This window comes from Terrapene carolina, unplaced genomic scaffold (genome assembly GCF_002925995.2).
Source record: "Terrapene carolina triunguis isolate 2854851 unplaced genomic scaffold, T_m_triunguis-2.0 Scaffold66, whole genome shotgun sequence".
Taxonomy (NCBI): domain Eukaryota; kingdom Metazoa; phylum Chordata; order Testudines; family Emydidae; genus Terrapene; species Terrapene triunguis.
The window spans coordinates 88,942,759-88,970,588 of NW_020664417.1; the positions used below are offsets into that span (position 1 = coordinate 88,942,759).

At 41.1% G+C, this 27,830-nt stretch overlaps 1 protein-coding gene across 4 annotated transcripts in view; it reads right to left on the reverse strand.

Moving 5' to 3' along the window:
• MAEA (macrophage erythroblast attacher) overlaps positions 1 to 27,517 on the reverse strand; it is a 111,117-nt gene extending 83,600 nt beyond the window's left edge. Inside the window, exons 1-2 of one of the 4 annotated variants that reach the window (XM_026648088.2) lie at positions 27,425 to 27,517; positions 2,845 to 3,027 (exon numbers count right to left, since the gene is read on the reverse strand). In XM_026648088.2, the coding sequence (XP_026503873.2) occupies positions 2,845 to 3,027; positions 27,425 to 27,499 (258 nt within the window). In that variant the 5' untranslated portion in view covers positions 27,500 to 27,517. Of the gene's footprint in view, positions 1 to 2,844; positions 3,028 to 27,195; positions 27,312 to 27,424 lie in introns of those variants that run through there. The other 3 variants (XM_026648087.2, XM_026648090.2, XM_026648089.2) reach the window with 3 other exon arrangements.
• Between the last annotated feature and the right edge of the window lie 313 nt (positions 27,518 to 27,830).

Here is a 27,830-nt window from a genome sequence, read left to right on the forward strand (position 1 = left end):
TCTACATTTTCCCCCTAGATGTATACATTTACATTTAGCTGTATTAGAATACCTTGTTTGCTTGCACCCAGTTTACCAAGCAGTCCAGATTGCTCTGTATCAGTGACCTGTTCTCTTCATTACTTAACACTCCCCCAATCTGTGTGTCATCTGTAAACTTTCAGTGGATGCTACAAGGTATGCACACCCCCTACAACACCATGTTGAGTGCAATTAATTGTATTAATTATATTACTCTCTTAATTCTTTATTAATCAAGTCCCATATCAGCCTCTCTGTCATTTTGCCTAAGGGCAATGTCAGGATAACAAGCCTATCTAGATTACTCTTTTTAAACACTGGCACAACATTAGCTTTCTTGCAGTCTTCTAAAGTATCTCCAGTCTTTCGAGTCTTATTGAAAAGACTTCATAGCCCAGCCAGCTCCTCAGTCAACTCTTGGATGCAAGTTATCCAGACCTGCTGATTTAAAAATCGCTAACTTTAGTAGCTACTGTAACATTCTCCAGAGACATTAATGGGATGGAAAGCGTGTTGTCATATGATACAACGATATCATTGTCTCCCAATTCATATTTCTCTCTAAATAAGAACAGAAGTATTAAATACTTTTACTTTTCCTGCATAACTATTGGTAATTCTACCATTTCCATCTAGTAACGGACCAATGACATTGGTAGGATTCCTTTTGTTCCCAATAGAATTTAAAAAATCCACTATGACTCTTCACTGATTCACAGGCAAGTATGCAATGCGACTTTTCAGGTAAAGAGGAGTATTCTGAGTGGCTATCAACATTCCATGGATGAAGCCAAAATTAGTTCTGATAACCAAACTGAATGCCATAGATGTGAAAGCAAATGTCAGAAACTTTATGGATCCCTCTGGAAAAGGGTGATGTGATATCTTGTTAATCTCTTGAGTTGTCTCGCCATTCTAAGGCTTCCATTTCAGAACAGATAGCTGAAAGAGGCCTAAATTGAAACAGCTGTGCTCCAGAGATTTCCCCCAGTAAGCCTTCACTACCAATGTTATCCTTGTTCCTGGGAAATTTAAAACTAACCAAAACAAGAAGGCTCTTGGGGCAGGAAATTTCTCTCTTTCGGTTTATACAGAATCCAGCACAAACTTAAATTGGGGCCTCTGGCTGCAACTGTAACAGAAAGAATGCAAAAACACAAAACCAAAACCACACTCCTTTTGGAACACTATCTTTCTGGATTAGAAGGAGAGGACTTCTCTAATTCCCAATCTTCTATTTTGATCTCTTTAAGTAAAGGAACTGGAAATATTCATCTCAAAAAGGGAACATTTGCTTATATAACCATTTTGAGGAAGTCAACAATCCCACTCACCTTCTCCATGCTTGGAGAACTTACTTTTAAGATGTCTTGCACAGGAAGCATAAAAAGAGGGCACAATATATGTTATGAAGACCAGAATAGGTAAAAGTGGCCATATATCCTTTTACCTGTATTTAAAAAGGATGGGGGAATTTCTACATTAAATATCCATATAATTTCAAACTTGGAAAACTCTATGGTGACTGAAGAATTAGTAAGTTTGTAACATCACGAGAAACTAACCAGTAAAGCTGGGGAATTTCTTTAGTCAAACTTTGGTTGGTCTGTTTATACCAATTTAACGTCAATGCTCAACCACTTGGAAGGAAGGATATCTTATGAAGATTCAACACCTCTACTCCACTACCTATTCCATTCCAGTGTGAGACTTCATGATACATCTACCAAAGCCCTTCTGCCTCCACCAGAAATCTTCTTGCAAAACCAGGGAAGACAACATTTGACATTCCTGTTACTTCTGAAAGTAAAGCACCAAGCAGGATTTTTTTTTTTAAAAGCCACCACTCCCATTCTCACTCTTCTGCTGTATTTCTGAGGTAGAAATACAAGAGTTTTGATTTGTCTCAGACTGAAGAGGTAACATTCCTATGGAAAAACTGGGATTTAGTACATAGTACATTTTGTAGGTCTTGGACTTACAGTTTGTTCTTCTTAAGAGGGCAATGACCCAAAAGAGGCAAAGGCTGAGACATTGCTGAACTATACCTCTGACAGATTTTAAAACTGAACAGCTACAGCAAATAAAGTTAATTTTTTTTTCCTTGCCGTTTCGTGACTTCTCCCAGCACCATCCCAATCTGTGAATTTAATACTCATGAGACGTGTGTAATTGACAATTCTGGAAACTCAACATTATCTTGTCAAAATGCTTCAGCTTTGACCTGCAAGAACCTCCTCTGGTGTTCAGAGGGTAGTTCAGCTTTCATGTTCTTCCCATCCTTGGCCTGTCCCCCAAGATGGTCAACAAATGTGCCAATTAATATAATTTAGTGGTGATGTGATGCAGATACCTCTCTGCTAGGAAGTGGAGTAATGCAACTAACTCAATTAACTGCTGCTACCTCTTCTGTGGCTAAAAAACTTCAGTCTCCAGGACTGTCAGATAGAGAAGCCTCATCTACTGGTTTAGATAGATAAAACAAGAGAAAATCCAGTCATCGCAATGTCTCAGACGGTATGTAACACTTCTGTGTTGACTATTCAAAAAAGAGACTATTTTTAATATACATATTTCTACTTTAAGAGATTTAGTGATACTAAATCATGGGACATGAAGTCAAATTTCATAGGCACAGTGCAGCAAGGTACAATCACTTTCCGGTATTCGCTTTACAATATAGCCTTAAAGGCTTTCTCTAGTGCCATTAATATTTATTTCTAGACCACAAGAATAAAAGTGTGGGGTAACTTAACACAGTGACAGAGGTAATCTTCTGAAATGAGAAATGAAGATATAATAAGCAGCAGAAATACCAGTTACCTTTCTTTTCAGAACACTGAGCTTTTCAACTACTCCATCAAGGAGACTAACAACTGAATCCACAGCAGGACAGCTACTCAAGGTCTTCTCCAGCTCTGCAACAACCATAGTAACGTGGCTCGTCTCTCGATCAATATTTTTCTGTGCAGCTCGAAACCGTTTGTTCAGTGTTTCATAAGGTACCTAAAATAAAAATTGTTAAGTCTTTAGAATTAGTGTACTTAAATAGACATCTCTGCTAGACAATTTCTGTGCAATAGTGGACAAGTTGAGTCCAAATTGTTAAAAACAAAAAAAAACAAAACAAAAAAAACACCAATTGATGTGGTGTGCCTCCCTTTTTGTGCCCAACTTGAGACACCATTGAGGGCCTATGTTTTCAGGAAGCGCTGAGTATCCACCCTCTGAAAACCAGACCCCCTTCGAGCTGTCTCAAGATGCGCACCCAAATTCACTAGTGAGTTTGAAAGTTTTAGTCTTAATCTCTCTCTGTTTAGTTCCTATCTATACAATGGTAGTTACAGTTCCTTTCCCCCACTCTGTCTCTTTTTTCAGTATAGCATGTAACTTTTTGGAGGAAGGACTGTGTACATAGAGCACTTAGCACAATGCCACTCCCCCCAGTTTCAACTGGTGTAGCCACTATACAAATTATAATGAAAGTCTATTGGATATTTTTCAAATAATGGATAAAAGTGAGGAGAGATCTGTTTGTGAACTATCTAAGCAGAAAAGAAGCTAAATGTCAAATAAAAGTTATTTCACTCAGTATAGAAATTAGCACATATAACGAGTAAATTGTTAGGTTGCTTTCCCTATTTCCTTAAAAAATAACGCGAAGCTACTGTTAATCTAAAACAAGCTCATTTCCTTCCCAAAGTTTCTCTACAATGTTCTGCGCACAATGAGTTCTTGTTGTAGGGTTGGTATGACACTTACTGGGGGATACCCAGAGTTGTGAGGCACCTCTCTACTACCTGCCCTTAGCATGAGAGAGTCTTGTCTGTGCCTGCTGTGGCTCAGCTTCTGGACTCCACCAGCTTTGGGCAACACAGGCCTCCTAGACAGGCTTTGCTGTCTCTGTACAAGTTAGTAATAGGCACACATCAATCCGAGTCCCCTGAGCATTCATCTGGAGGGCCCACAGAACTCTCAGATCCTCTATTCCAGGGGTTCTCAAAATGTGGGTCGTGACCCCATTTTAATGGGGTCGCCAAGGCTGGCGTTGGTCCCGGTCCCAGCAAGCCTGAAGCCCAAGCCCAAGCCCCATTGCCCAGGGTTGAAGCCCAAGACCCACCGCCCAAGGCTAAGGCCTGGTCTACACTAACCCCCCAATTCGAACTAAGGTACGCAACTTCAGCTACGTGAATAACGTAGCTGAAGTCGACGTACCTTAGTTCGAACTTACCGCGGTCCAGATGCGGCAGGCAGGCTCCCCCGTCGACTCCGCGTACTCCTCGCGCCGAGCAGGATTACCGGAGTCGACGGCGAGCACTTCTGGGTTCGATTTATCGCGTCCAGACAAGACGCGATAAATCAAACCCAGAAGTTCGATTGCCTGCCGCCGAACCAGCGCGTAAGGATAGACAAGCCCTAAGGTTACATGCTCCCTTTTGGGCTTTAGCTTTGGGCCCCCCCCAACCGGGGTGGGGGGCTCTGGCAGGCACAGTCTTCGATTCCCCCTCCTGAGGTTGTGTAGTAATTTTTGTTGTCAAAAGGGGATCACGATGCAATTAAGTTTGAGAACCACTGCTTTATTCCCTAAGGAACAGTGCATAGTTTCAATTGAGGATTACCACTCTGCTTAACACACAGCATTTAGATATATTTATAGTGAAAAACAAAAATATGTTTATTATCAAAGAACAGAGAATCAAGTGATAGAAAGTAAGACTATCAGAAACAAATGGCTACATATAAAACAATCAATAATAAATATATAAACAAAATATGTTTTCTAGTCTAAATTTAACTCATAAGACATTCTAATTTCCTACAGAACATAAATTTAACTCATAAGACTTGTTTTTCCCCCCCAACATTTTCAGTCAGGATGACTAAGATCACTTTTTCATGAGATCACGTCCAGTAGCAGCTTTTCCTCACCAACTAAGGGATACCAGTGGATCTCTCTGAACCCCCAGATATATCAGACCAGATCTTTTGAGCTTCACCTGAAAACAAGATTCCCCCTCCACCCGCTGTTTACTTGGTCCTGTTAATTTCCTTCTGAAGTCTCACATGCTCTTCATTAGCATTTGACTGAATACGCTAATAGACTTCTACTGTGAGACACAGAATACACAACAGTCCACCAAGGAGATAAATGTCTCCTACCTCAGGTCTGGAGAAGTTTGTCGCAAGGCATGTTACTTTTTGAGTTACCTGCCTTTAAACTACAAAGCCTAGAGAACATAATATTCAGCATATATACACAACTCCTTACATATTTTCCATACATACATTTTGCAATTATTATGATAACCAGTGTGGTACAGGGCTTCCTTAGAGACCTTACATGACCCTTTTGGGTAAACCCAGGGGATCCTTGTACCCCTATGCCCCTGCCAGTAGCATCAAGAGGTCCTTGGGTCACAGTTCTCAATCCGTTTGAGAAGAAATGACAATTTTAATGCATATTCATAAAGTTCATCCATGCAGAGCCTTATATGGACTTTGCAAATAAGGCTCTGATCCTGTAAATGCCTATGTGCACAAACCTCAACTCCTCCAATAGAAGTTTCACATGTGGAGCACTTTTAGTTTGGATTCAAGGGTGAGTGAGTTTGGACCAGGTGGAAAGCGGGCCAGATCTCATGTCTGGCATTCTTTAGATAGCATCCAGAAGAAATCAGGTTCCTGGCACTAGTTTTACTTTACAGAAAGTATTTTAATAATAATTAAATAGAAAGTCAAAATAAAGTCCAAGTAATAATTAGGCAACGAAGGAGTTAACTACTGTTATGGTAGTAAGTTTGACTCTTAATATCACAGAAAAGTCACTGAGAAACTGCTGGAATGAGAAAACAAAGCAACAACAGCATATTGGACAACACAGCACTACTGAGAAGGCAGATGCTGTAATAAGCATTTAGAAGATTTGACAAGTGCCCTGAAATCCGGGGAAAATTAGAGAATCATTACAGTCTAAGATGGTGTCACACTGGGCTGTAAACAGACTTAAAGATGAAATAGCTGCACTTCAGTAGCTCCTGTTAAAGGGAGTCGCATAAGTGAACAGAGGGGTTGTTAGATTCTTAGGAGTGGAGATGAGTTAAGAAATAAAAAGTGTCAATGGAATAGGACTGAATATGTTTTTATCCTGAAAACACAAACATAAAATACTTACACGAAGCATAAAAAAAGCAGCTTGTTGACAAGAGAATTATCACTATAAAAGTAGGGGACATATTTTGCAGCACAAAGCAGGCTTCAAGCCTATATAGTGAGTGGATCACTCCAATATAGGTAATGAAGGGCCAGCGAGGCAGTTTCCCTATACCACTCTAGCACAAATAAATCTAAAACAAATCACAAGATTCTGTTGAATTTTTTTGTACTTGAGAAGATGTGCATTAAAATTAGTGGGGGTTTTTTTATACTGTATAGTCCAGCTGCAGCTAAGGAAAGCACAACATAACTTAGGGCAGGGGATCTCCACTTTTTTCTTGCTGAGCCCCCCCCACATGCTATAAAAACTTCAGGGCCCGGCACAGGACTCGGGGCTGGGAGGACAACCCCTTGGGCATAGGCTTAGTTTGACTTCTGGGGGGGAGGGGGCAAGGGCTGGAGGGGCAAGAGCCAGCTCTGCACAGCGGGGTCCAGGAAGGGAGCGCCACCTCCACCACCTGACTCACCTCAGCAGGCCATCCAGCCTGTCTGGGCTGTGGGGGGATGCAACCAAAAAAAATATAACTCAAAAGGGGGGGGACTCAGCTCAAAAATTTGAAAACCACTCAGGGTGCAGGCAGGGGCTAGCTAGGGGCTGCGTACAGCAAGGAGTGTAGCTCAGGGTGCAGGCAGGGGGTAACTAGGGGCTGCATACAGCAAGGAGCGTAGCTCGGGGTGCAAGCAGGGGAGTAGCTAGGGGCTGCGTACAGCGAGGAGCGTAGCTCGGGGTGTAGGCAGGGGGTAGCTAGGGGCTGTGTGCAGGCACGGGGGGTAGCTCAAGTTACAGGGAGGATAGCTGGGGCTGTATGCCAGGAGGGCTCCCCCTGCAGTGGCTGCTCCCAGAGGGCTCTGCCGGCCCCAGAGTCGGGTCCCCCCCCACCTGGGTGACCCTTACCCGATGCGTGAGTAGTCAAAGGGGGCCAGGAGCTGAGGAGCAGGCACCAGCAGCAGACATAGCTGCCCACTCCATGGCACCACCAGCCAGAGAAGCAGCTGCCCCACACTGCCTGGCTCTGGCTTCCCATCTACAACCTGGCTAGAGGGCTGAGCATCAGGGGGCTGGAGGAGAGGAGGAGCTGCCCCCGGACTGCCATACTCTGGGTAAGGCACTGCAGTTTGGGAGGGGAACACTCTTGTGCCCCCCAATTCTGCCCATGGGCTCAGGGCTTCTGCCCGCAGAACGCTGGGGGCTCCAGTCCCGTGCGGCTCCCAGCCCAACACCAGGCTTCAGATGGGGGGGGGGGCAGCTTCAGGCTTGGGGCTCCAGGTTTCAGGAGTGGGGTCCCATGGCCCCCCTGAAATGGCTCACAGGTTGAGAACCACTGACTTAGGGGACAGTGGAGGTGTGGTTGAAAAGGCAGCTACTTGCTCTGTGCTGGGGGCAGGGAAGGCGTTACCAGGTCCCAGGGCTTCCCAGCACACCGATTATGGTTTCAGCCCCTTAGGGCTGCTGGCAGCCTGTGCAAATTAAAGCAATCCTCAGGGTTCAGAGCTGGAACTGGATTGGGAGAGTGTGTTAAGCATCCTTTGCAAGGATCCCTCCCCCAATTCTACTCTAAGTCATGCTGTGCACTCAGCTGCAGCTGATCTAAACATGAGTTTTTGATGTGGCATGTAATTTTTAAAAGTCCAAAACAATTCTGCAGAACTGTTTTTGATTTACTTGCACCCGGTCTGTACAAAATGCTGTTTGGGAGCTTTTTTGCAGCACAATCTTTTAGAAGCAAGTACTGTTGCCAAACCTAACCATTCAAAAATCATGAGTGACCTCAAAAGAAAAACAAAACAAAACATCTTTCTAAAATAATAAATTGTAAGCTCTTTTGTTCCTTTCTGGTTTCTGTGCTATGGAGAATGTCAGTCACATTTTCAAACTTTTCTCTGTAAATATGAGGGCTGGAACTTTTGTTTTAAAAAAGCTGAGATTCTCACTTGACTCCAGGAATAATGCTTCAAGAAGACATCAAATATGAATTTTGAGATAAAATAGTGAATCTGAAAAAACAAAAAAACAAAAACAAAAAAAAACACCAACACTTCTTTAGTAACAATTTGTCCTGCTGGTTGACTTTTATAAATCTGCATCTTATTTCTTTTTCATTTCAAGAATATATAGAAGGGTATGAAGTTCAGAAGAAAAATGCTGCAGAACCTGTTAATGGGGCATGCAAGGTTTTATTATTATTATTAATTGTGCAAACACCCTACCATGAGTAGCAATAAGGAGAAATTCTACTTCTCTCTCATCATGTTGAGGTCAGCACCTCCACATTTTAGATATTCAGTCTGGTTGAGAAATAATATATTTACAACTGAAAGTTAAGTTGTTTTGAGTGTATTTAACAGTCCTTTAATTTCTATAGCCACCCCTCACACCCATTTGTATGAGTCCAATTCCCAAGCCCATTTTTCTCTTTTCTGACTTTTTCAAATACATCTATAGGCACCCAATTCACTGCTCTAGCATATATCTTATAAATTAAAACACACACAAAATTAACATAAAACAGAGACTGGCAGTAAATATATCCATCTCAGCCCATGCTCTCCCCAGAAGCCTTGGAGGAGGAAAAGAGATAGGCTTTACAGCATGCCTTAGGAGATGAAAAATCAGAGCTCTAGGGGAATATGACAGAGTGCTGGGAACCAAGAGCTGAGCCAGCACTCAGATCACTTAAACACCAATTAATTCCCCCCAGGGTGGACCGGATAGGATTAGATTAAAATGGTCTGGAGAAGGACTAACAAGCACATTGGCCCAGATATAAGGAGGTACACCTCTACCCCGATATAATGCTGTCCTCGGGAGCCAAAAAAAATCTTACTGCATTATATTGAACTTGCTTTGATCCACCGGAATGTGCAGCCCCAGCCCCCCGGAGCACTGCTTTATTGCGCTATATCCAAATTCGTGTTATATCGGGTCGCGTTATATCGGGGTAGAGGTGTATAAGGCAGCACAGGAAGGAAGTACAGGGAAGAGAGAGGCAGGCTAGCAGGGCAATCTTCCCTCTCCTCAGCAGAGAACTGAGGTGAAACTGAAAGCCTAAATAATTATGATGTATGGATCTGCCAGGTAGTGGGAAGAACAAATGTAAATAAATTGCACGGAGGTGTTTGACAACTGAATGTCTCCAAGGGTGCAGAGAGAGAGCAGAGGACAGGAATGGGATGTCACCCTGCCACACCCAGTAAGGAAACCAAGTTCCACAGTACAGTACACCCTCAAAGAGAACATCATGCCAGCAGCTTCCTTATTTATAATGAGGGGAAAATCTAGCTCAGGTGTTTCTACTGATCTGAACTCTGGCAGTATGCTATAGGAGGGATGATCTCAAGGTGTAACCACATGGACAGCACATTACAACAATCTATTCTGGAGATGAGAAAGGCATGGATAATTGAGGTGAACCTTGCCATAGAGAGAAAGGTCACAACCATCTTGGCAGGCCTAAATGGAAAGAAGTGCTTGGTAGCAGCCTAGGACCTACCACCACCCTCAAGCTGTGTGTCTGTTTTACAAATGGTGCTCTTACGCTCTGGCAGGCATGCAGATATACAGTTGAGCCAAATTTTTCAGCTTCTTCCCCCACTCCTCATGTCTGGATTGAGTCACAGTCAGAAAAACTTTCATCTAGGCACTGGGTATAGCATTTCTCCACCCAATCCATCAGGGAAATTAACACACCATAGAAACAGGTCTTAGAGGGCTCTTAAAAAAACAAAAACAAAACCCCAGCCTTAAAGAAAAAAAAATACCAAAGCACTGCCCTTTCTCACCCTCCTCCCATTTGTGAAACTGTCCTGGAGCACTTAAGAAGGGCTTAAAAAAATCCACTCACAAGTAGCAAAGAGAAAGTTTTCTGGTGTTGGTGGACTGGATGTGGAGGGGAGTTGTGTCTGCAGCATTTAAACTTATTTTATTTAGGTTTAATAAGTGCTACATTTCTAGCCCTTTATTGTTGAAGGCAGCATTCCAAATGTTAATTGATGCATTGTTATCTGTCTGAAATAGCAGTTAAAACAGTTCAGTGTCTGTTGCTCATAGCTTTCCCAGGCAGCATAACACAAAATTGACATCATGTAATTGTGTCCATTTATCTCAAAACGACCCTTAGAGAAAGCTAGGAGCTGCAGTAGAGACATGCCCCCAACCTCTTACAACACACGAAACAGATATGAAAGTACATTTATACTAGTCCTCCAGTACAGCAGTTCCCAAACTGATCCTGTGGAGTACAAATTGTCTGAGGTAAGCAGGCTGATCATATAAGACGGTGCTGGCTCTTCTTTTCCCACCGCTCATTACAATCCCATTGTAGAAGAGAGGCTGGAGAATTGTAATTACAACTGGAAATAACAACAAGTCAGCCTAACTTACTCTACTCGGTAAGAGAAGAGGAAATAGGAGTCAATGGGACGGGAGCTGCAGAGGGGAAGAATGTCTAGGGAAGCACATGAAGAAGGAGAGGAATAAAACGGGACCAGAAGGCAAAGCAGCATTTTTTTTTTGAGGGGTGAAGACAAACAATAAACGGGGGAGGACAAGACATGGCAATTAAATACGGTAACTCCTCGCTTAACGTTGTAGTTGTTCCTGAAAAATGCTACTTTAAGCGAAACGATGTTAAGCGAATCCAATTTCCCCATAAGAATTAATGTAAATTGATTGCCTGCTGGGTGGCTGTTGCACAGGGAACCTAGGGGAGCGGGGAGCTGATGGGGGGGCTGCTGGTCCACCCTGGTTCCAAGCCCCCACCAGCTAGCTCTAATGGGCTGCTCTTTCTGCGAGCAGTGGACAAAGCAGGCAGCTGCCAAACAACGTTATATGGGAGCATTGCGCAACTTTAAACGCGCATGTTCTCTAATTGATCAGCAACGTAACAACAAAACAGTTAATCAGGACGACTTTATGTGAGGCGTTACAGTACAAGATTGATAGCTAAAAATTCAAAAGGTTTACTTTTCCACATACGTAAAAGAAGTTGTCGTCACAGGACTGTTTTGCAGTTATAAAGGGAGGGAGCGTGCTCCATGCAGTCACAAATCGGAGGACATGGAACAATCTCTCTGTTATGGTTAGTCCTTTTTAACAGAACTTTTCAACTCTATCAAGTGTGTGTGTGCGCAGACAAGAGTGTGTGTGCTCTAGTTTTGGCCTAACATCAAGACATGTAGTTGAAGCAACCACTCTTCACTTACATTTGTAGTTTTGTAAAAGATATCTGAACTTTCCCACCCTTGTTAGTAAAGCTGTTTGGCATGAGTTACTGATTCTGCAACTTCTAGCATTGCAATGTCAAAACCACAATAAAGTCTCAGGAGATTTTTTTTTCCCCCTTCTTTAAACAAAGAAGTACCAGAATGAGTTCATACATGTGCAATATCCAGCTTCTTGCCTTATGTTTTTGTATCTAGGGCAAGTGTGATGTGAACACAATACCTTTAATCATGGTGAGCATGACTTTTGCTGATGTCTCCATGTGTGCTCTTTAACATTAATAGAGTTACTAATAAAAAACAGAACAAGATTCTAGGTATGGAAGACGTCCAAATGCTAATTAATATAAAAGTACATGTGTACAGACAAGTGCATGTAAGTGAGACATACACACATGGGTAAGTTTATGGGGCAGTTGCTTAACATAATATTAGCAAGGGAGAAGAATTTGGGGAGAGAATAGGGAAAAAGGAGGTTAAAATACTTAGATAAGTTAGATTTACTGAAGCCAGCAGTGTATGAAGAAATATCCTAGCATACTTAAGGAACTAGCCAAGGCAATCTCTGAACCAAGGTTATCTTTGAGAACTCATGGAGGATAGGTGGGATTTTAGAAGACTGAAGAAGAGCAAAAATAGTACCCATCTTAAAAAAAAATAAAAATAAAAATAAAAAAAGAGGAGGGAAAGGAGGACATTGAGAATGAAACCAGTCATCTTAACTTCAATCCTCAAAAATACTGGAACAAATTATTAAACATTCAATTTGTATGCACTTAGCAGATAATAGGGTGATAAGTTACAGCCAACATGGATTTGTCAAGAACAAGTCACGCCAAACCAAACTAACGTCCTTCTTTGACAGGGTTACTGGCTTAATGGAAAGGGGAAAATTTGTAGACATGATTTATCTGGACATAACTAAGGCTTTTGACACTGTCCTACATGACATTCTCATAAGCGAACTACAGAAATATGATTTAGATGAAATATTAGATGGATGGAAAACTGAGTTAAAGATCAGACTCAAAGTGTAATTATCAATGATTTGCTGTCAAACTGGGGGGGAGGAGGCAAATGTAGTGCAGTCCACAAGAGTCTGTCTTGGCTCTGTACTATCCAATATTTTCATTAATAACCTGAATAAAGGAGGGGAGAGTATGTTGGAAAAAATTGCAGATGACAGCAATCTGGGTGGGGTTGCAAGCACTTTGATGGACAAGATTAGAATTCAAAAGTGATCTTGACAATTTGGAGAACTGGTCTGAAATCAACAAGATGAAGTGCATAGTGCTACAATTAGAAAGGGTGGGGGGCGAAATCAAATGCACAAACACAAAATCAGGAATAACTGGCTAGGCAGCAGTACTGCAGAAGAGGATCTGGGGAGATTATAATGGATGACAAGTTGAATATGAGTTAACAGTGTGATAGTGAGGGGAAAAAAGGCAAGCATAATTCTGGGATGTATTAACAGGAGTGTCTTAAGACACGAGAGGTAATTACCTGTTCAATTTAGCACTGGCGAGGCAGTGGCTGGAATATTGTGCCCAGTTTTGGGCACCAAACTTCAGTAAAATATGTGAACAAATTGGAGAGAGTCCAGAGGAGAGCTACAAAAATTATAAGACTTTTAGAAAATATGACCTATGAAGAAATAATGAAAGAATTGAGCATGTTTAGTCTAGAGAAGAGAAGACTGTCTGAGGACATAACAGTCATCAAATATGTAAAAGGTTGTTACAAAGAGGCTAACAATCAATTCTTCTGCAAATCCACCACGGGCAGGTAAAGAAGCAATCAGCTTAGTTTGCAGCAAGGGAGATTCAAGTTAAAAATTAGTTTTTTCCTAACAAGAATAGTTAAGCACTTGAACAGGTTACCTAAGAAGGTTGTGGAATCCCCATCTTGGAGATCTTTAAGAACAGGTTACACAAACACCTGTCAGGGATGGTCTAGGACTCTAGGTATACTTACTCCTGCCTCTGCACAGGGAGGATGGACTAGATGACCTCTTGTGGTCCCTTCCAGCCCTACTTGTCTATGATTCTATGACTGTTGGACAAAATGTAGAGAAACAAAAATTGGACTGGTAGGTTGCAGTTTCACATGCTCCCCTACTAAATGTGGGTCAGCAGATTAGCCCGGTCAGCTTATCCAGTGATTAAAGAATTAGCATAAAAAGGATCCTGGATACATTTTAATTTCTTTGAGCCAGACATCATGCCTTCTTGTGCTTCCTAACAAAAAAGTTCTTGATCCCAATTTGGGCCTTTGGGTGCTAGTGCAGTACAAACACTATTTTTATTAGTAGTAGTATTAAAGTTAAGAGAATCCACAAACTGTGACCACTGCAGTCACATGATTACAAACCAGTCTAATGGCGAACACAAAGGGGATTTTAAATAAATAAATAAATAAATAAATAAATATAGAGAGAACTAAAACATTGCATCTAAGACCCTGTTTTGACAGGAAAAACAAAGGTTTTTTTTCCCAATTATGTTATCTTAACACAAATTAAAAGCACTATAAACACACAGGCTAACGTGCCTGAAGCTGTGTTAGCTGGCCATGTTTTGGCCTATGCTTCTGTGTTAGCCTGCATCTTTACAGGTTTTTCGTTCAAGATAAACGAAATTCAACCAAAATAAATAAATAAATAAATTAATTAATTAATTAAAAAAAAAAAAGAGCCACACACACGGCCATCCCTTTTTTGGTCTATTAATACCGAAGTTAAATTTTCCTGGGCAATTGAGAGAGAAAAACAAAGTCAAACAGTGGCAGTAATGAGACAATCCCGAAAAGCAGAAATGCGAAAGAGTGAGCTAGGAGTGTTGTGCACAAGAGGAAAGGTGCAGTAGCAGAGAAGCAGAGGCAGAATGCAATGCCTCCTAAATACTTTAATTGTAAACAAGAAAAAAAAAAATCCCAAAATCAAAATAGAGGTCAACCCATCCAGGACACACGTCTGAGCAGCAAGCTCTCCTTTTTTATACCAAATAAGGTCCACACACTTGGACAGGATATGTAAAATAGTACTGCACTCCTCCTCTATCATTCTTCAGATAGAGTAACTTATTCTGCACATGAGACTAGATTCCTTTGTGGACCAGCAATAGGTAAAGCATTTTTGTGTAGGAGTAATGCAATAAATTTATCACTTGTATACTACAGCACTTCATCTGTCGATCTCAGATTATTTCACAGAGTTGAGCTGGCATTATCTCTATTTTACATATGGGTTAGAAAAGTAATTTATATTGCCACTAATTTGCAGAACCATTAACAGAACCCAATTCTTCTGATTCCAAGCCCTGTTATCAGCCCACTAAACCATGACCCACTGTTTTCCTCTACAGTAGTAATAATTTTTCCTGGAGTTGCTGGCCTACCTTTAACCAAAGGCTAATAAATAAATAAATAAATAAATAAATATAGATTAGATAGATACGAGACCTAGGACAAGTGGTTGGGTTTAAATTTTTATTTCTCACAAGTGTTCATATCAAGAATTAAGAGCCAAAGTTCAAAGGTGGACTAAGTTTTCCTATGCAGTAATGTTAATTTTCTAAGTCTGTGTGGTAGGGTGTGAGATTTTCCAAAAATTATGACGCTTAGGGAAAAAAATGTTGTGCAAAACATCAACTTCCCTCAGTTACAAACATGTCAGTTTCATAATACTATTTCACTTTAATACTATTTTTATTCAAGGGTTTTAGCTGCTCTAAACTTGACACAGAGATATCTATCTTTATATAAATAAAATAAAATATTGCTCAGAATTTTGTCTGCTATTTCAACACTTCAAGAGAATGAACTAATAGTGTCTAGGATAACAAATTGACACAGTTCAACTAACATACACACTTGTACAAAAGAAGCAAATCAAATACAGATTTTTTGGGGGGGGATTAAACTTTTCCATAGGAACAACTATACAAGAAAATTTAATGAATCTCCTTTAGTCGCCTATGTCGTTCTGTGCAAGTTTCTCATTTACAAAATTCAGCCAACATCTTGCTAGATCATTTTGCTGTTGTACAATGATCTCTTGCATCCTTATGTAATCCAACTGTCATCAATCTTAGGGTTTGTGTAGTGGCATACATTAGAAATGTGGTGGAAACTGTCACTCCCACCACCCTTTTTTTTTTTTTTTTTTAATAGCTGCCATCTTTGACTCCCCTTCTAAAAGCAAAGTTCCACTAGACACTTTTTAAAGCTTTGTCCTTTTAAGAGAAGTATTTGAACACAAAAGTAATGTCAAAGATATCTCGCTGTCAAGAGTCAACTAGAACGCCTGGCTCTAACACAGTCCTCCTGTGTGACCTTAAGCAAGTCACAGAATCATAGAAATGTAGGGCTGGAAGGAACATCAAGAGGTCATCAAATCCGGTCCCTTGCCCTGAAGCAAGACCAACTATATCTACAACAGGGGTAGGCAACCTATGGCACGCTTGCTGAAGGCGGCACGTCAGCTGATTTTCAATGGCACTCACACTGCCTGGGTCCTGGCCACCGGTCTGGGGAGCTCTGCAGGTCCCCCATCAGTCTTCAAATGTGTTAAGGGCTGATCAATTGTTTTCCATGTCCACTGAAGATAGGACAAGAAGTGATCAGCTTAACCTGCCGCAAGGGAGATTTTAGGTTAAATATTAGGAAAATCTTTCCTACTATAAAGGATAGTTAAGGACTGGAATGGGCTTCAAGGGTAGGTTGTGGAATCCTCTTCATTGCAGGTTTTTAAGAACAGCTTAGAGAAACACCTGTCAAGAATGGGGTAGATCAGGGGTCGGCAACCTTTCAGAAGTGGTGTGTCGAGTCTTCATTTATTCACGCTAATTTAAGGTTTCACATGCCAGTAATACATTTTAACGTTTTTAGAAGGTCTCTTTCTGTAAGTCTATAATATAACTAAACTATTGTTGTATGTAAAGTAAATACGGTTTTTAAAATGTTTAAGAAGCTTCATCTAAAATTAAATTAAAATGCAGAGCCCCCGGATCAGTGGCCAGGACCCAGGCAGTGTGAGTGCCACTGAAAATCAGCATGCATGCTGCCTTTGCACTAGACAAATGCCCCTGTCAAAGAAGGATAGTAGGTTGGTTTGGTATGATTTGTTCTTGACAAATCCATGTTGGCTATAACATATCACCCTAGTATCCTAGGTGCTTACAAATTAATTATTTAATAATTTGATCCAGTATCTTTCCAGGTGTCAAGATAGGACTGACTGGTCTAATTCCCAGGGTCCTCTTTGTTCCCCTTTTTAAAGATAGGTACTATGTTTGCCCTTCTCCAGTCGTCAGGGACCTCACCAATCCTCCATGAGTTCTCAAAGATAATTGTTAACTGTTCAGAGATTGTGTCCTTAAATACTCTAGGATGAATTTTGTCAGGCCTTACACCAACTTGAATACACACAAGTTATCTAAATATTTTTAACCCGTTTTTTCCCGTATTCTGGCTTATGCTCCTTCCCCCTTTTTAATATTTATTATGCTAATCATCTGAACATAATTAACCTTTTTAGTGAAGACAAACAAAACAGGCAAACACCTCAGACTTCTTGGTGTCATCCGTTATTAGCTCTCTTTCCCTGCTAGGTAAGTAGACCTAGACTTTTCTTTGTCTTTCTCTTGATCTTAATATATTTATAGGACCTCTTCTTCTTGCCTTTAATTCCCTTGCCAGATGTAACTCATTTGGTGCATTATCCATTCTGATTTTGTCCCTACAGGCTTAAACGGATTATTTATACTCATCCTTAGCAATTTGTCCATGCTTCCACTTTTTATGATTTGTGGTGGATAGGGGGTCCTTAAACAGCTCCTGATACAGTGATATTGGCCTCTTACTATTCTTCCTTCAACCAGAATAGTTTGCTGTTATGCCTTTAACATTGCCTATGCAAAACTGCCAGCTCTCCACAACTCTTTTTTTCCCCTTAGATTTTCTTCCCAAGGGACCTTACCTACCAGTTCCTGTGTTTGTTAAAGTCTGCTTTTTTGAGGTCCATTGTCCTTATTCTGCTGCTTTCACTTATTGTCCGTAGAATCACGAAATCTGTCATTTCATGATCACTTTCTCCCAAATTACCTTCAGTCTTCAGATTTGCAAAAAATTCCCCCCTGTTGGTCAGAATCAAGGCTAAAATGGTTGTCTCTTTGTTACTTCTTCCACTTTCTGGAAAAAAAAGTTGTCCCCAGTATAGTCCAAGACCATATTGGAGATTTTTGTGTTTTGCTATATAACTTTTCTAGCAGATGTTTGAGTATTTAAAGTCCCCCCACCACCCCCATTATTACCAGGTCTTGTGTTTTGGATATTTCTGTTATTTGTTCCAGAAATGCCTCGTCCACCTCCTCCTGATTTGGTGGACTAGAGTATATTTACCACGCTACCCTGTTTTCCCCCCCTTTTTCCTTCACCCAGAGACTTTCAACTGATCTCTCACCTAAGAACAAGTGTATATATTCTTGAGGTATAATGCAACACCTTCCCTTTTTCCTGAACAAGCTTTACCCCTCTATACCAATATTTCAGTCATGATATCTATCCCATCAGTTCTCAGTGATGCCAGTTCCACATGATCTGTACTATGCTCCATTTTTTAAACAATTCCTTGGAGGAACCTCTTCAGTATGCCAGACCCCCCAGGGTCCCACTCTCCTAAAGGTGGGTCACACAGCCTCAACATCTCCTAGATTGAGCCTCTAGCCTCCAGCACTTCAGTTTCACAAAGTGAGCTCTGCCCAGTAAGTCCAACTGAAATAGACTCCCACTCAGAGACTTTTTGCCCTCTTGAGGAATCAGACCTCCACATCTATTTTTAGTGACACCAGGTAGCCTTTTCAGAACAGAGTAAGGTTTATTAGTCAACTGGAATACAGAACTGGGAAATCCTTAGGTTAGCAAGGAGAAGCAAAGGTGAAGAAAGAGTTCAGGCTGACTAAAGTCAGCGCTTTACCCAGTCACGCTGCTGCAGCATCCATTTTGTCTCTGTCTCCATCTCGCTCGCTCTCTTTGTCAGTCCCAGGTGACAGCTGCTATGTCTCTCAAAGGCCAGCTCTTATCCCAGTCTCTGATCACCTTGCGGTCCATTATGTTCCTCCTGCACACCCAGGCTGCATTCACATCTTCTGCTTGCCTGAGTTTCCCACAGATAAGTGTCAATGCTCAGTCCCTGGGGTTCCTATTGTCTTTCCAAATCGTCCATTGATATTGACCAGTTTCAGCCAATCCCTAATGACCCATACAGAGCACCCCAGACACTTACTTGACACGAACATCTTCAATGCAACAAGGGCATTAGAACGCTTCTGCGCCCACTAGTTAACAACCTCAAGTCAAGAAAGTCACTCCATGCAAATAATTCATAAAAATATTACAGAAAGTTCCCACTTTGTCACATCAAGTCATAATTTAGCTCATGTACTAATTAGGGCTGTTGATTAATCACAAGAGTTAACTCATGTGATTACCTCAAAAAAATTAATCGCAATTTTAATTGAAGTTTTTTTAATCGCAGTTTTAAACAACAGAATACCAATTGAAATGTATTAAATATTTTTGGATGTTTTTCTTCATTTTCAAATATATCTATTTCAATTAGAAAGAATACAAAATGTACAGTGCTCACTTTATATTATTTTTATTACAAGTGTTTGTACTGTAAAAGTGATAAAAGAAATAGTATTTTTCAATTCACCTCATACAAGTACTGTAGTACAAACTCTTTATCATGAAAGTGCAACTTACAAATGTAGGGTTTTTTATTACATAACTGCACTCAAAAAACAAAGTAAAACTTTAGACCCTACAAGTCCACTCAGTCCTACTTCTTGTTCAGTCAATTGCTTAGACAAACAAGCTTGTTTACATTTATGGGAGATAATGCTACCCACTTCCTAATTACAGTATCACCCAAAAGTGAGAACAGGCATTCGCATGGCACTGTTGTAGCTGGCATCGCAAGTTATTTACGTGCCAGATGTGCTAAAGATTCATATGCCTTTTTATGCTTCGGCCTTCGTTCCAGAGGACATGCTTCCATGCTGATGACGCTAGTTAAAAAAATATGTTAATTAAATTTGTAACTGAACTCTTTGAGGGAGAATTGTAGGTCTCCTGCTATGTTTTAACTGCATTCTGCCATATATTTCATGTTATAGCAGTCTCGGATGATAACCCAGCACACGTTGTTCTTTTTAAGAACACTTTCACTGCAAATCTGGCAAAATGCAAAGATGATACAAATGTGAAATTTCTAAAGATAGCTAAAGCACTCGATCCAAGATTTAAGAGTCTGAAGTGTCTTTCAAAATCTGAGAGGGATGAGGTGTGGAGCATGCTTTCAGAAGTCTTAAAAGAGCAACATTCAGATGCGGAAACTACAGAACCCAAACCACCAAAAAAATTAAATTAACCTTCTGCTGGTGGCATCTGAGTCAGATAATGAAAATGAACATCGATGATATCCACTCTTCTTTGGATCATTATCGAGCAGAACCCGTCATCAGCGTGGACGCACATCCTCTGGAATGGTGGTTGAAGCATGAAGGGACATATGAATCTTTAACACATGTGGCATGGAAATACCTCGTGATGCCGGCTACAACAGTGCCATGCAAACACGTGTTCTCACTTTCAGGTGACATTGTAAACAAGAAGCAGGCAGCAATATCTTCTGCAAATGTAAACAAACTTTTTTCTCTTACTGATTGACTGAACAAGAAGTAGGACTGATTGGACTTGTAGGCTCAAAGTTTTACATTGTTTTATTTTTGAAGGCAGGATTTTTGTACATAATTGTACATTTTTAAGTTCAACTTTCATGGTAAAAAACTGCACTACAGTACTTGTATTAGGTGAATTGAAAAATACTATTTCTTTTGTTTTTTACGGTGCAAATATTTGTAATAAAAAGTGATCACTGTACACTTTGTATACTGTGTTGTAATTGAAATCAATACATTTGAAAATGTAGAAAACATCCAAAAATATTTAAATTAATGGTATTCTATTGTTTAACAGCATGATTAATCACAATTTTTTTAATTGCTTGACAGCCCTAGTACTAATATTTCCAGTTCTTCCTCTTTATTTGCCATAGTCCTTATATTTGTGTACAAATATCTAGGGTGTTGTATAAACTCCCTCACGGTTCTCCCTCATTAATCCTATGACCCAATTGTAATTTTCCATTTCCCACCCTTCCACAACATCTAATTTTAAAATTGCCTTTAAACAAACAAACAAACAAAAAAAAACTACCTATGGGCTTTTGTCACTTGCCCCCTTTTTACCTAGTTTAAAGCCCTCCTCATTAGGTTGGTGAGTGTATCCAAAGATGGTCTTCTTCTTGGTCACATGAACCACATCTATTCCCAGCAGTCCTCCTTCCTGGAACAGCATCCCATGGTTGAGAAAGCCAAAGTCGCTTCATCTGTTTCTCCAATCTTTTGCCTGTCTTGTATAGCTTGATTACAAACTCCTCAGGGAAAGAGACAGTCTTCAATATGTGTTTGGACGTGCCTAACACAATGGAGTCAGTCTTGGTTAGGGCCTCATAGGTACTACTGTAATACAAATAAATAATGCCACAACTCCTACTGGATCATATAATATCCTTCAACTCCATCGTAGTTCAAGTGACAGCATTTCACACAAGATGATTATACTGGTTTGTGAAGGAAATTTGTATAACCAAAGTTAGCTCATTTAGACAGTGTATGTTTATGAAAGTTAAGAAGATAATTAAAGTAGAGAGGTTATGCAGCAGTTAACTCATGGTGTTTGGGCCAGTTAAAGCCATCTGGCCTCAGAGTGGCACTTAGGCACATCCTAGCATCCGCCTGCATCTTGCTTTATTTAAGCAAAAAGGCATGACAATTTTACAATTTGTGAAATATGCTACACTAATTTATATGTAAATCCTTGCATATGAACATACAGTATTTCTACATAGTATATTTTCAGGCCCTGGGCTAAGAAAGGCCAAGTATATCATGCAGGCGACATCTTATGTTTACAGGCACCAAATGATTTTGCTATCATGCCCTGCCAGCAAATATATGGCTGCCAAAACAGTTGTTTGCCAAATGTATAGGCCTAGAGATAAGGTGTCATACTGATTAATACGTGGATTACTATAGCAAAGGATCATGGGGAGGGGTTTAAAAGAAAGTGAGATACACTAAGGAAGCAAGAACTGATTAAAGAATGCAGGACAAAGAAAACTTGCATGTATTTTTATACTATGTTTCATGACGCTTAAGCTCTGAAATGCTCTTCATTCAGGATTTAGCAAGAACGAAGAGAATTTGATAAGTTTCCTTTACTTCTGTTTTCTAGCAGCTTTCACTAATTCAGATAATTTTACAATTATGTAATAGTATTACAGTAGTGCCCAGAGATGCCAAATATGTTAGGTACTGTACAAACATAGGAAGCCAATGCCAGAGAGTTAATAATCTGGAAACAAAAGTGATACAAAGCGTTGTTGAGGAGGGAAGAGGACTACAAGCAAATATACTACAAGTTCAACTTAATTAGTGTCCTGTTTTGAAGCAAATGCTAATAGGATCCCTCCTCCTCAAAGCATCAGGAAATTCCATACTTAAAATGATTTTCTGCAGGTGCAACAGCTTACCTGAAGTCAGAAAATGAAATCTACAGTCCATAGCCACTCTAATACTTGTTTATAAAATTATGCATGTCTCTGCTCATAAGTATATTTTCTTACTTTGGTTGTACTAAACAAATATACTTTATTGCCAGCGCAAAGGAGTGGGTCCCATTAGATCCAAAGCCTGATGGTTCTTCAACATCAAAGTTACTTCAAAAGGTCGCTATAGGAAAATTTAGAGAATGCTTGCACTGAGCCCAACTGCAGAGAAACAGCAATAGTATGTCAGACTACCCACTTCTCTGTACATATTTTATTTAGTAAAATGGATGGGGTTGCTTGCAGATAACCGCAAGATCATACTCCTATTCTGCAAATCCTCTTTTTTTTTTTTTTTTGGGTACCATCTATGCTGTATCAAGTCCATGTTAAAGAGTATGAAGTCTTGCCTCTCCTGTTCTCCTCCTCTTCTCTCCAAATCCCACTCACTGAAATAATAATGCAGCTATTCCCTCAAAAGTTTCTGATGATATTGTAAGTCACTTGAATATTGCTCTTGGATATTTCAGCAAATCGAAGACATAATTAGAACCTTAATTTATATACAGGATTTTGTTTGACAGTCAAAGTTGGCCTGAGTGCAGGATGGGAACAACATACAGTATATCTATTCATTTTCTCCAACTGTCCCACTTAAGGTGTACTGGTAAACTACTCTGCACAGCTCAGAAGAACTCGGTACCTTCCATCAGAGAATGCTACACTGAGTCCAGCTCCACTACTTTAAGAACAGAAGAATGGCCATACTGGGTCAGACCAATGGTCCATCTAGCCCGGTATCCTGTCTTCCAACATTGGATGATGCCAGGTGCTTCAGAGGGAATGAACAGAACAGGTAATCAAGTGATCCATCCCCTGTTGCCCATTCACAGCTTCCGGCAAACAGAGCCTAGGAACACTTCAGAGCATGATTTTACATCCCTGCCCATCCTAGCTAATAGCCATTGATGGACCTATCCTCTATGAATGTATCTACCATATATACTCGTTCATAAGCCGAATTTTTTTAGTAAAAAAGGGAAGCACCAGAGAAGGGGGTCAGCTTATGAACAGGTATAGAGAGGGAGAGGTGGGACACAGCCCCTCCCCACAACAGAGGGAGCAAGGAGAGGCAGTACAGCCAGCAGAGACAGAAGGGAAGAGGCGGGGCCAGAGTCTCTCCACTTCTGGCCACGCTGCTCTCCCCCGAGCCTCCGAAGCAGCTGCAGCTCCGGGGCTGGCAGGCTCCGACCACGCCACCCAGCCCGCCGGAGCAGCTCCAGCCAGGTCAGAGACATCCTCCCCTGGCCCTCCCCAGATAAGGTGGGAAGGGATCGGATGGGGAGAGTGTGGGGGTCCCGGGCTAGAGGTGGGCTGATGTGGGGGGTGGTCACAGGGGTTAATCCCCTGACTCCCAGCTTCTCCCCCCAAAAAAATTTCCCCACCAGTTGCTGTCCCGGCCCGTCAGGGTAAGCAGCTGGCACGCTGGGACACTTTGTTTACTTAGGTTTACCTCCGTGCCTGCGGACGCTCGAGATAAACAAACTATCTCGGCCCACCAGCGGCTTATCCTGATGGCCCAGGAGCAAAAGTTTGCTGACCCCTGAATTATAGGGTCGGCTTATGAATGGGTTATAAAAATTTTCCATCTTTACTTATCCATTTTGGGGGGGTAGGCTTATAAACGAACCGGCTTATGATCGAGTATATACGGTAATTATTTTTTTAACCTTGTTATAGTCTTGGCCTTCACAACATCCTCTGGCAAAGAGTTCCACAGGTTGACTGCGAGTTGTGTGAAGAAGTACTTCCTTTTGTCTGTTTTAAACCTGCTGTCTATTAATTACATTTGGTGATACCTAGTTCTAGTATTACAAGGAGTAAATAACACTTATGTTCCTTATTCACTTTTTCCCCCCAAGTCATCTCTTTTCCAAGCTGAAAAGTCCCAGTCTTATTAATTTCTCCTCATATGGAAGCTGTTCCATACCCTTAACCATTTTTGTTGCCCTTCTCTGTACCTTTTCCAATTCCAATATATCTTTTTTGAGATGGGGTGACCAGCTCTGCATACAGTATTCATGATGTGGGCATACCAGGAATTTATATAGAGGCAATATGATATTTTCTGTATTATTGTCTACCCCTTTCCTAAAGATTCCCAACAATCTGTTTGCTTTTTTGACTGCCGCTGCACATTGAGTGGATGATTTCAGAGAATTATCCACAAGGACACGGAGATCTCTTTCTTGAATGGTAACAGCTAATTTAGACACCATCATTGTATATGTACAGTTGGGATTATGTTTTCCAATATGGATTACTTTGCATTTATCAATATTGAATTTCGTCTGCCATTTTGTTGCCCAGTCACCCAGTTTTGTGAGATTCCTTTGTAATACCATGCTCAGAGTGTTGACACCCTTTAATTTCCTTTTATCAGTGCATATTGGAGGCTTCATGTATTATGCATTCAGATGAGATGTAAAGCAAAATTCCCTATCAGTGGGGTTTACTAGAGATCAATGGAACTTTTTTGGGGAAAGATAGCAAGTAACTTTCATGTCCTGAGGAGGAAGACAGCATAAGTAGTTACATTCTGTACACTTAAATTACTCCTGTAGATTCAGCTGAGTAAGTCACTTTACTTTCCCTTGAAAAATAATACCATGCAGAATTGCTGAAGCAGAATGTTGATGCACTTCCACTCCAGAATTGACCACAATTTAGCAATAAGAGGGATTTTCCCTATATAGAGAGTCGTAAGCACTCCTTGCCATGAAAGGCACTCTTATGGAACATACTGTAATGTAGAGCTATTACACAACTACTATTATCTAGTGATTTGGGCATGAGCAAGTTAAAGGGAGGAAACAGGAAGGATATAAATGTAGTTCTGACCTCCTTTATAGTTTACTTGCATCAATTAGAGAAAATTGCCAGTGTCCACAGATGGGTAACAAAATATTATAGCTGCCACCACAGTTACCATAATAAGTTTATATGCATGTTTTATATAGACTGTTTTAAGTTCTTAACAACCAACTAGAGATGAAAATTCACTCCGTCGTTTTCACCTCTACCAAAAAAATTGTTTTCTCTAGCATGGATAATGGTTTGAAATCTCCACAGTCAAGGAAACTTAAGGGGATAAATGCAAGTGCTAACTAAATAGTGACTGCTTCAAGAGTTTTTTTGTAATAAGAACTAATATTAAACAGAAAGGAAGCTTCTGGAGCACTGAGGGGTGGGGGGAGAGACAAAACACAAAAAGAATTAAGTGCCATCTAAACATAGCCCTTATGACATTTAACACTTAATACAAGGCTGTTTACTCAAGCTGTTTAGTTTGAATATTTCATGACAATACAAGGAATATTTTATTCTCATTAAAATGTTGCAAAAATCCCTCATCAAGAGTAAATAGTAGACTTGAAAAATGCCTTAAAACTAGTTTAAAATGACTGCCTTCTTCTTCAAATGGCGACACTTAGTAGATAGCCTTAAATGTTATAAAGAGAGCACAAAAAGCAAACAATTGACTCTCACTAGATGTAAATACTGAGGAATATGAAAGATTGTCTAAACACAATATGAATGTATCAATAAATAAACCACTGAAACAGGCTTCTTTGTCTATGAATTTCTTAACATTGTTGCTGGCTGTGGAAAGTACCAACAGTGCCTTTCTAAGGGGACTTAAAATTTAACCCACATACTGTCAAGCCTTAAGTACTTCAGGATGACAGGGAAAATAAATCTTCCGATACAAAATGGGAATCAAGATTGACCCAAGGGTGAAGAGGAAATGAGGAGGTAGGACAGGAGGAAGAAGGGAAGAGCAAGAGACAGATGGGAAGAACATGGGCAGAAACCTACAACACAAACAACAAAAACAAACAAAAAACCAACCACACAACACTATATGAAAGTAAAATTTAAGCCCAAAAGTTTACTTTGTATAACATTTTTGATACACACTATATGAAAAACTATATTCTAGTTAAATCAGACATAAGGGATGGAAAAGGCCTATTAAGCAGACCAGCTCATCTCTCCTGACTCCCATTTAGCCAGCGCAAGATTAGTTCCCGACAGTAAATTCAACTGCAGTTGAATTGGTTGATAAAAAATATTCTAAATGATCAATCCACCACTTCCTCTGGGAGACTATTCCCCAGTTCAACAGATCTTATTGTCAGCAATATTTACCCTTAATGGTCAGTTTAGATTTTTCTTTGCTCATTTTATGATGTCTGGCCAGCCTATGCAATTCACCTCCCACCTGGGGAGTTAACACCCTTCAGATACACTCAGTTACTACATCAGCCACCCCTTTAGTATATCCAGCCAAGCTATAGATATTTAACTCTTTCTTCCTTATAAGCTCTCCAGTCCCTTTAATCATTTTTATCCCCTGACACCCTGCAGTTCATCTCCATATTTAGGAAATCAAGATGCCAAGGAACCATATTAACACCCCCTCCCCTGTCCACCTCTTAACAATGATACACAGTTCTAACTCCTTTAAACATTCCTTCTAAATGATCAATGCTCCGAGCCCCCTTTTCACTGCTCTGCACCCTCCAGTCTGTCCCAGTCACACCCCTCCCCACACAGCACCCTTCTGTCACATCTTAGCCATGGCATATTCAGCTTTTTCCTTTTCCTAAGTCAGCCCCCCCAGTCCTTCAATCTTTTTCATTTTTGTTGTTGCTCTGGGGACTCCACCCCACCTACATCTTCAGGGTATGGAACTGCCCAGGGAGGGCATCATATTCCAGGCACGTTCCCCCAACATCAAAAGAAAGAAAATAGCCCTTATGAGTATAGGGCAAGGCAGATGGGGGGGGGGGGGGGAAGGTCTGAAAGGGGTCTGGTGAACTGGGGTCTCCGCACGTTACACACCTTGGGGCCCAAGGGGGTTATAATACAGGGGGTGGGGGACCACAGCTTGTCAAGCCCCCAGCTCCCTTTAGCCCTGCCTAGCTGGGCCATTAACACCCTCGCCCAACCCCTGCCTGGCCCTCCCCTCCTCACAGGCACCCAGGATGCCTAGAACCCACCTTGAGAGTGGGATACTCCTGCACCTTCAAAGTCATTGAGAGCTGAGCAGCTGATTCCTGCACCGCCATCTTGGATTGGGCACCAGCCTCCTCCCGCCCCCTCCCCGCGCAGAGCCCAAAAGAGCTACCTACAGCGCGCGTTGCATGGTGGGCAATAAAGGACTTCCTCCTCCTTCCTTTCCCCCGCCCCTCTCGTCCCTGATGGAGACGGGCTGAACCAACAGATTACCTCTCCCCCTCCTAAAGCCGGGTGGTATGAGCCACTGGACAGTAGCGGTGGAAAAGAAAGGGAGAGAGTATTCATCCAATCGTTGCATCCCTTTCGCATCTATCACTTCATAGGCTTTGTCCCGCCCTCTAACTTGTGAAAGCGTGTTTGATTGGATGATACATGGAACTGGGACTAGCCACAGAGACAAATCAGGGAGAGCGACGCATTCCCGTAGGCGGGGATTACATCTACGATTGACAGTTTTATTTTCCAATCAAGCTATCCAGATTTTCATTCGGCCCAATCAGTATCTCCTTTCTGTTTGGGTGGGCGGGACGTACAAGTACATTTTTATGGTGAGTTAAAGAGGAGGTTTTAACTACCCCACAAGGTGTCCGGAGGGGCGGGATGCACCGCAAGCGAA